Source organism: Mobula birostris, chromosome 22, assembly GCF_030028105.1.
Source record: "Mobula birostris isolate sMobBir1 chromosome 22, sMobBir1.hap1, whole genome shotgun sequence".
NCBI lineage: Eukaryota > Metazoa > Chordata > Chondrichthyes > Myliobatiformes > Myliobatidae > Mobula > Mobula birostris.
In genome coordinates this window covers 42,319,320-42,329,593 of record NC_092391.1, presented here as the reverse complement: position 1 = coordinate 42,329,593, position 10,274 = coordinate 42,319,320, and the positions used below count along the sequence as shown (strand labels likewise).

The 10,274-nt window shown below is 42.6% G+C and overlaps 1 protein-coding gene across 2 annotated transcripts in view; it reads right to left on the bottom strand.

Annotated features, from left to right (window-relative positions):
- Positions 1-255: 255 nt before the first annotated feature.
- Positions 256-10,274, bottom strand: part of prpf4 (pre-mRNA splicing tri-snRNP complex factor PRPF4) — a 77,936-nt gene continuing 67,917 nt past the window's right edge. For both annotated transcript variants that reach the window (XM_072240553.1, XM_072240552.1), the window contains exons 13-14: positions 2,730-2,848; positions 256-1,008 (exon numbers count right to left, since the gene is read on the bottom strand). In XM_072240553.1, the coding sequence (XP_072096654.1) occupies positions 815-1,008; positions 2,730-2,848 (313 nt within the window). In that variant the 3' untranslated portion in view covers positions 256-814. The remainder of the gene's footprint in view (positions 1,009-2,729; positions 2,849-10,274) is intronic.

Below are 10,274 nucleotides of genomic sequence, written 5' to 3'. Positions count from 1 at the left end.
TAATGTTAAGTTATAAATTTGGACAGGAATGTGTTAAATGGGAAGGATAGCAGTTATATATATATAGTCAATTAGTTTACGCAGGAATGAGTAACAAACTGAAGACTAAGTGAACATTTGGGGAGGATTACAAGTAGAAAAATAAATCAGTTATAGAATCTAATCTAATAGTTAATGCATCTCTATTTGGCAGTATTTACTAGATGGAAATCAATCAATTTAATGCACGTCTCATGGAAACAGTTCCACAGGTAGTTATTTATCAAAATATTTATTATAAAGCACTGCTACAAAGGAGAGGCCATTTACCCATGTGGTTAACACATTAGTGACAGATTCCAGGGTGAACACACAGCTTTCCATTGTCAAGCAAATAACTTTTAGTTCAATTCCAGAAATAGCCCTTAACTCAAAGGTTTCCTTAGTGCTTTGGACCCAACAGCTTGGCAGCAACACTTCCTATAAACCATTCAGCAGAAAATCGGAGGCCAGTGAAGAACTGAAAACATTATATTTTGGAAACTGAGATGCCATGCACCACTTGTTCTCATTCCGGGTTCTGCTTCTCCAGAGAATTGTGGAATAGGACCACTCATACACATCAACTGGAAGCTACCAGCTTTTTTCATTCAATGTAACTGTCCAAAAGCCTAGAAATGATAGTGATAAAGTCAATGACCAGCAGATCACGGCAACTCCTGTCTCACAACAAGGCACGTTACTGTGAAACCTGGCGACTAGTTCCCAATAATTTGGTTGTATCTGACACTCCTTCTTTAGGGTGGTTGGTTGTCAAAGTTCTGCTGCTTTTGGTCTACTCAGATGTCCAGAGTTTAAAGGTCCTGTCATAAGAACACGTAGCAATCAGCTGCCCATTTGGAGAAATGTCCAGTCCCATCACTTTGCCCTCATGGCCAGCCATTGTTTTGAGTGGTGACCACCCAGGGTGGCTCCATATCTTTGCTGTGTTGTCATAGGCACCGGTGAGGAGATAGTGTCCATCTGTGGCTTCAGGGAGACATAAATCAGCAGTTAGCAGTATGAAGGCAGAATTAACAAGCAACAAGAAGGAAGCACTTCCAAGAAAGAATTCGAAGTACAGCACATGGTAGTTCAAAGAACTGGATGTTATGGTACATTATCTACTCATGTGTGGCACCACTTGCAAAGGAGCATTTGATGTGCTTCTTTATTGTTTGCACTGTTACACAGAATGAGGTCAGACATCTCAAACATTAAGGAATATCAACCCACAAATATCAACCTTCACAGGGCCCCACAACACCTAGCTACCACAGTTGCCAGAGCAACTCTAACGCTGGACTGTGAAGGAGAGGGAAGATGATGGGGCAAATTGTGTCAATTTGTGATCTTAGTAAGTATAAAAGTGCATGTTACTTTAAAAATCAAAACTAATTCACTCACTCAGGCAGAAAGCAGACTGAATGAGTTGGTCTGAGAGAGCCAGGCAATGTGACCTGGCAGCTGCAGTGAGGGGAACGTGCCAGGCAGGACTGGAGCCCTGGAGGAGGCCAATCCAAACACAAGATAAACATCTTTCAGAGAAACATCCTTACTAATGAAATTGCTCTTCCCTCCAGACCCAAGAAGGAAATTGTTGGTAATGGCCGTCACCTCACACATAACCTCTGCTGCTCCTTCACTTCAACTCGCAACCGTCAGAAGCAGGAGAGAATAAACGATGAGAAACAATACCTTGGCCTTCCCCAGTGACTCTCAACAATACAGCTCTGACAATCTACCGCAAGTTATACTTGGTGTGGGCTCTTGGATTGTTTATAAGAAATATCTGATTGGTATTAGCCTCATTACTCCACAATTATTTTCCTGGACTCCATCAGCTCGAGCAAGTACGGAACTGAACTCTGGAAAATGCCACTCCTCTGCTCCAAAGAAAATCACTCTAAATGATCCAATCATTTTCCACAGCTATTTTCTAGAGCTGGCAACATCCACCCAGATGCTGCCTCCTATATGGTAAAATTCCCCCTTTCCCTTGTCTGTGATACCTCCACAAAGCACAGCAACACTAATAATCCTATATCTGATTGTATGGTGATCCAGTGTCTGGATCACTCTGTCCAGAATGCGAGCCGGGAATGCAGCGGGAGCCATGAATCCTGACAGGGATTGTACAGTCAAGAGTGAGGGTCAAGGACTGGAACATCAGAAGTGACAGATATGGCAAGTCTGTAGCCAGAGCAAGGTCCACAGTGCTTGTACATTTCCCGATTTGTTTTAACACAATGCATTCACTGGGAAATTGATTTATACTGCTGTGTAATATAAAAGGCTAAAATACAAGCATATTTGGACGGTGACAAAAATAACATTCAGTATTTTTTTTTAAATCCCCAAGTCCAGCACTATCAAAGTCCCAAGAGTGCCAGATTTATGGAGCTCTGTTGTACGTATTCAAGCTTTTTCTGGAAGCTCCAGTGGAATCTACTCCCAGTAGGGTTTTAGGCTGAGCATTCCAGACCATGAATTCTTGGACAAGAATCTCCTTCCTGCTGGTTCCCTTGCCATTCCCTTAGAGTTACAATAATCTGGTTACCAACAATTTTCCTGGGAAAAAAAGGCTTTTTCTTATTTTTACCATCAAATCTAAAGAAGTTGCAAATGCTTATTTAAACCTATTGATCTCTGTTCTAAGGAGCACAAATGCATAGTTGTGTTAGTGTAGGCTTCCAGCCTGTGATACTTACGCTGAAACCTAACTGCTGACAGAAGGTTATGATGTGCTGGGATGGTGTAGATACATTTCCGCTGTCGCAGGTCCCAAACTTTGCAACTGTTGTCTCCACTTCCGGTTGCTGCATGATATCTAAAAAATAAAGTCAACAACGTTACCAGTAAGAAACTGACTGAAGATAGTTATTCCAATTGCGGTGATATATCATTATTTATGCCTCAGTAACTGGAGTTCCTTTAGTTACGATTCTATAATCTAAAAGATGCTGTATTACTTGCTTGTGTACACAATGATTGCAGGGTACCACATGGCAGCACCACAAATGTGTTGGTAATTTTTCAAAGGGTTATATCAAGTTCAGAGATCCTTTAATATAAAGTGAGCATTAGCAATTGCAGCATATTAGGGAGTAAAGTAACACAGGATCATAGTCAGTAGAATTGCTGCCTCATAACTCCAGCAACTTGGGTTCCACCCTGACAAGCACCAGGGATCTTCAGAAATTGGTGGGGAATGTTAAGTATTTTCAAAGTGGCTCTGAGAACATCCTTGAACTGTTTCCTCAGGTAATCTCATGCTGGCAAGAGCTTGGAGTACAGCAACCGTTGACGGGAGTCTGGAGTGCTACCATTAGTAAAGATTTTATGCTAAGTAAGATTCACACAGAGTCTGAAATTTTTTGTATACATGCAAATGCATCTGCAAATATATGTTTGCATTCTGGGAACTAGCACTGTTGAGCAAGGCCAGCAACCATCCCAATCACATTCCATTTCTATGGTGCCTTTAATCAGCATAATCTGATATTCCAGTAAGGTGGTTAGCACAGCGAGTCACAGTACCAGCGACCCAGGTTCAATTCCCACCGCTGTCTGTAAGGAGTTTCTACATTCTCCTTCTGACTGCGTGGGTTTCCTCCGGGTGCTCCCATTTCTCCCACAGTTCAAAGGTGGCAGTTGGTAGGTTAACTGTTCATTGTAAATTGTCCGGCGATTATCTTAAGATTTAATGGGGGGGGGGGATTGCTGGGCGGCACAGCTCGAAGGCTCGGAATAAATAAATAAATGCTCATTTTGTGCAACGCCTTCCCAATGATGTTGGTCAGAAGTCACAAACACTGGAGATTCTTTTCAAAACAGCCAAAGTGATGATTTCACCCTCCCCTTTTAAAATTCCCTGGCATATGTTAAAAACGTTGACAAGGGATAAAGGAGGGAAAAAAATGGATTTTCGCGACAACAACAGATTGCTGATGCTGGAATCTGGAGCAACACATGAAATGCTGGAGTCAGGCAGCATTTATGGAGGAATAGGACTTTGATCACCAGAATCAATAAATACCTACAAGAACATCAGTTGCTTATGCAACTTGTATATTTTAATGAACGGCACATGAGAGGTTTTATTTTCACTTGAGGTCATTAGTAAAGGAGAGAATGGCTGCTGCTGTGCTTGTTAAAAAGTATGCAGTGTACCAACCACCTCCCATTGCTTTCCTGGGAAGGCCAGATTTGGAGCTCATCTGGAGCCTGGGTGATTTCCATAAAGATCAAACACACGAGTCAATTATGGTGACCTCTCACTTTGTGAAGCAGTTGCCCCCCACGTAACAGGAGACCTGGTAATAGTAGACAGGGATTACAACAAAGCAACAAGTTATTCATTTGAACCAATTCCTGCACAAGGTTTTTCCTCCATTTGCGATTTGATCAAATCATATTAAAGAACATAATTACACAATTTAGACCCTACAGTGTGTTCAGCCAATAAAATTTTACTTCTACTGTGTCCTACCTCCTTGTCACATTCTTTAAGTCCTTTGATAAATTAAGATTCAGAAATCCCACAGATAAAGCATTAATTGCCATCTTTATAGACCATAGAGCACTACAGCTCAGAAAACAGGCCCTGTGGCTCATCCAGTCTGTGCCAAATTGTTATTCTGCCTAATCCCATAGACCATGCCTCTCCATACCCCCTCATCCATGTACTTATCCAAATTTCTTTTAAATGTTGAAATTGAACCTGCATCCAGCTCTTCTACCTGCAGCTTGTTCCACACTCTGAGCGAAGAAGTTCTTCCTCAGGTTCCCCTAAAAATTTCACTTTTTTCCCTTAACCCATGACCTCTAGTTCTAGTCTCATCCAACCTCAGTGGAAAAAGCATGCTTGTATTTACCCCTCATAACTCTGTATACTTCCATCAAATCTCCCCCCATTTTCATTCTAGTCATTATCCCACCCTTCTTGTAGACAATGTAAAAACCCTCTGATCCTCTGCATGCAGCAGTGCAGCACTGCATCACTCTTGAAAGATCTAACTCCTTGTTTGGACCATTCTTCTAATCCTTAACTCAATAACTAGCATAATTAGTTTATTTAACAAGACCCGTCATTTATGAAAAACCTCTTGACTTATAAGTTCCAGGGTGTACACCCCTTCTTTGTCTGATTTTGTTTTCCTTCCTATGGTGCAGTATCCAGCTCTGCTTACAAAACTGCAACTGCAGATTAGTCAAGATCTAGCAAAGTTTTAACATCTTGAATCTACCTAGTATTTTAGTCATTTAAATGTGAAGGCCAGCATTCAAATGATCTTTCCGTACAAGCCCAAGGTATCACCTATGTACAGAGACTCTACAAGCCCTCGGTAGATTCTGTAGACCACCGTGTTTCATCCTTTACAAATTACTCTATCTTTTCCAGGTCAGAGGTGGAAGACCTATTTGTCTAATTGAATCTATTTGCTACTGTTTGCCTACATAATCACGTCAATCAATAGACAATAGGTGCAGGAGTAGGCCATTCAGCCCTTTGAGCTAGCACCACCATTCACTGTGATCATGGCTGGTCATCCACAATCAGTACCCTGTTCCTGCCTTCTCCCCATATCCCTTGACTCCGCTATCTTTAAGAACTCTATCTAACTCTTTCTTGAAAGAATCCAGAGAATTGGCCTCCACTGCCTTCTGAGGCAGAGCATTCCACAGATCCACAACCCTCTGTGTGAAAAAGTTATGTTATCTACTGTAATTTACCGCAGGCAAACTTGGATACGTGGCTTTCTTGGCGATTAGAAGTCTTTAAATGCAACAGCACAAGAAAATAGAATAGGCCACCTGTCCTTCACACCTGCACTTCCATTCAGTGCAGTGATGGCACAATCTTTCAAATATTTATTTCCTCTTTAAATACCTTAATGATCTGGTCTTCACAATCCTCTGGGGTAGAAGATTCCAGAGATTCACCACCCTCTTCAAGAAAAAAAATACCCATGCATCTATTTCAAATAACACCCCTCCCTTCCGTTATCTTGTAATTATGTTTGGGGTTCTCCCATTTGTGGAAACATCTCAACATCTACTTTGTCACATTTCCCTTGGATCTTATCTGCTTCAATAAGGTCACTCCCAAATTCTTTTAAACTCTAAGGAATGGAAGTTGAACTTTTATATCTGCTAATGACAGAGTAATCCTCTCATCCCCGTGAATCTCTTCTGGACTGCCTCCAATGCTAGTACACTCTTTCTTGAATGGTTAAGGCTTGGATACAGATCCTTATGGAAGCTCTAACTGGTCATTATCACTACCTTCTCTTCCATCTCCAGCTTCAGCCATTTTCTGAATTAAGTTAATAAATTACTTTTAAATTCCATAAGTTTGTTGCTGTGCAGCAGCAGCATGTTGCAATACATAATAAGAACTGAATTATAATAAATTAAATACATATATGGTTAAATTAAGTAAATAGTGCAAAAAATGTAGTGAGGTAGTGTTCATGGGTTCAATGTCCATTCAGAGATTGGATGACAGAAGAGAAGGAATGGTTGATTGTGTGCTTCAGGCTCCTGTACCTCCTCCCTGATGGTAGCAATGGGAAGAGGACATGTCCTGGGTGACAGGGCTCCTTAATGATGGATGCCGCCTTTTTGAGGCATCGCTCCCCGAAGGTGTCCAGGATGCTGGGGAAGCTAGTGCCCATGATGGAGCTGGCTGAGTTTACAACTTATTTTGATCGTGTGCAGTGTCCCCCCTGCCTGCCATGCCAGATGGTGATGCAGCCAGTTAGAATGCTTTCCATAGTACATCTGTAGAAATTTGCAAGTGTCTATGGTGATATACCAGATCTCCTCAAACTCCTAATGAAATATATCCACTGTTGTGCCTTATTTGTAACTGCATTGATATGTTGGGCCCAGAATAGATTCTCAGAGATGTTGACACCCAGGTACTTGAAATTGCTCACTCCGTCGATCTCTGGAACCCTTTTACAATTTTAAAACAATACTAATCCTATCGCCTTTAACCTAGGAAGTCCAAAAGAATTTTTCGCCACATTTTTGGATTCCCTTGTAACTAGCAACATTAGAGTTCTTCATGAGGCCTCTGTCAGCACTGACCATGGATGTTGCATTCCAGCTGTCTAGATACACAAGCCTGGGCAGAACAATATGGAGAGCAAGCTGTTGCCCATGTAGCAAGCTCCCCCTCTCCACGCATCTGATGATGCTCCAATCCCTCAGCCACTCATTTATCCTCCATCTCATTCTATTCCTACACTCACTCTCATGTGGCACAGGTAGTAATCCCGAGATGACTACCTTTGAGGTCCTGCTTCTCAACGTCCTTCCTAACTCCCTGTAGTCTGTTTTTAGGACCTCCTCCTTTTTCCTACCTATGTCGTTGGTACCAATATGTACCACAGCCTCTGGCTGTTCTCCTTCCCACTTCAAGATATCGTGGACGCAATCAGAAACATCTCAGACCCTGGCACCTGGGAGGCAAATTACCATCTGCGTCTTTTCTTTCTTTCCTGCGTCTACAGAATTGCCTGTCTGACCCCCTAACTATAGAGTCCCCTATCACTGCTGCCATCTCTTCCTTTCCCTACCCTTCTGAGCCACAGGACAAGACTCTGTGCCAGAGGCGCGACCACTGTTGCTTCCTCCAGGTAGGCTGTCTCCCCCAACAGTACTCAAACAGGAGTACTTATTGTTAAGGGGGACAGCCACTGGGGTACTCTCTAGCAGCTGCTTCTTGCCCTTCCCTCTCCTGATTTACCCACTTATTTGTCTCCCAAGGCCCCGAAGTGACTGCCTGCCTCCTCTCTATCACCTCCTCACTCTCCCCGACCAGACGAAGGTCATCGAGCTGCGTCTCCAGTTCCCTAACGCGGTCCCTAAGGAGCTGCTGCTCAATGCACCTGGAGCAGATGTGGCTGTCCGGGAGGCTGGGAGTCTCCAGGACTTCTCACATCTGACACCGAGCACAGAAAACCGGCCTCACACACGTACTTTCTGCCTGTATTCTAAACAGATAACCTACCTCGCCTTGACTCTTTATCACCGAACCTAATAACCTTAGATTATACCTAATCAAAAGGCGTAGTTAGTTCATTGGAAGACTACAGGATAAGCAGAGAAGTAGCAGGCAGAAATGAATGTCAACAGGTGTAAAGTGATGTATTTTAGTTTTAGAAAACACAGTCCTGAATAGATTCGATGCTGAGGAAGAGCAGAGGTAAAACTCACAGGAGCATTATACCATTGTCGCAGTTGATAAGCTCAAAACAATGAATCTAATTCTGGGTTTCATTGTGATAGTGAAACCTCCAGATTTCCTTAGCTGCTTAATTCTAGGGAAGACACTCTGTGGTCCTGCTAAACAAGTAATGAAATGGCTCTCCCACTGCAAACCTCGGTTTGTGTGGATGCTGTGTAATTTGTTACCCTGTTACAAATCAGTGCCAGGAAACAACAGACAGTCCACTGCATATGATTAAAGGAATTATATTTATGAACATTTGGAGAGGCATAATATGATTAGGAATAGTCAGCATGGCTTTGTCAAAGACAGGTCGTGCCTTACGAGCCTGATTGAATTTTTTGAGGCTATAACTAAACACATTGATGAAGGTAGCACAGTAGATGCAGTGTATATGGATTTCAGCAAGGCATTTGATAAGGTACCCTATTGCAAGACTTATTGAGGAAGTAAGGAGGCATGGGATCCAAGGGGACATTGCTTTGTGGATCCAGAACTGGCTTGCCCACAGAAGGCAAAGAGTGGTCGTAGACGGGTCATATTCTGCATGGAGGCCGGTAACCAGTGGAGTGCCTCAAGGATCTGTTCTGGGACCCCTACTCTTCATGATTTTTATGAATGATCTGGATGAGGAAGTGGAGGGATGGGTTAGTAAATTTGCTGATGACACAAAGGTTGAGGTTGTTGTGGACAGTGTGGAGGGCTATCAGAGGTTACAGTGGGACATCGATAGGATGTAGAACTGTGCTGAGAAGTGGCAGATGGAGTTCAATCCAGATAAGTGTGAGGTGATTCATCTTGGTAGGTCAAATACGATGGCAGAATATAGCATTATTGGTAAGACTCCTGGCAGTGTGGAGGATCAAAAGGATCTTGGGGTCAGAGTCCACAAGACACTCAAAGCTGCTGACTCTATAGTTAAGAAGGCATACGGTGCATTGGCCTTCATTAATCGTGGGATTGAGTATAACAGCCGAGAGGTTATGTTGTAGCTATGTAGGTCCCTGGTCAGACCCCACTTGGAGTACTGTGCTCAATTCTGGTCATCTCACCTTCTATGGAAGGATGTGGAAACAGTAGAAAGGGTGCAATCCAGGATGTTGCCTGGATTGGGGAGCATGCCTTTTGAGAATAGGTTGAGTGAACTCGACCTTTTCTCCTTGGAGCAATGAAGGATGAGAGGTGACCTGATAGAGGTGTACAAGATAATGAGAGGCATTGATCGTGTGGATCGTCACAGGCTTTTTCCCAGGCTGAAATGGCTAGCACGAGAGGGCATAGTTTTAAGGTGCTTGGAAGTACGTATAGAAGAAACGTCAGGGGTAAGTTTTTTTACGCAGAGAGTGGTCAGTGCGTGGAATGGGCTGCCAGCGGCAGTGGTGGAGGTGGAAACGATAGGGAAGAGGCTCCTGGATGGCCACATGGAGATTAGAAGAATAGAGGGCTATGGGTAAGCCTAAGTAGTTCTAAGGTAAGGACATGTTTAGCACAGCTTTGTGGACTGAACGGTCTGTATTGTGTTGTAGGTTTTCTATGCTTCTATGTTTTCTATAATCTGAAGTTTCTTTCGTCGCACCAAATCCAATATAGAAATAATTCAAAGTATACAGAGAATAAAAGCTACATTTGTTTTGAACCCAGAGTAACACCATCATCAACTCTGAAAAAACTTTTTCTAACCCTCTACCTTTCCTTTTTAAACAGTTTGCTCCCCTTCCATTTAAGTCCATAACCTGCAACATTCTTGAATAACCTCCCAGGTTTTATCTTGTCAAAGACTTTCCTCAAAAAGGATCTAGTACTTTCTCAAATTATATGACAAATAATCTCTTCTCAGGCTACCAGCTGGGTACAATAAATCGATTTTAACCGATGTTTCGATGACAAACTCTGCCACCCTCATCAGGGATGACACCTATTAGAGTGATTTTTGGGTTTAGGTAATTTACATTTAGCAAATAGCTTTGGCCACCAGTCCTCTGTTCCTTGACAATGTATTGTGGATTTAGTTTGT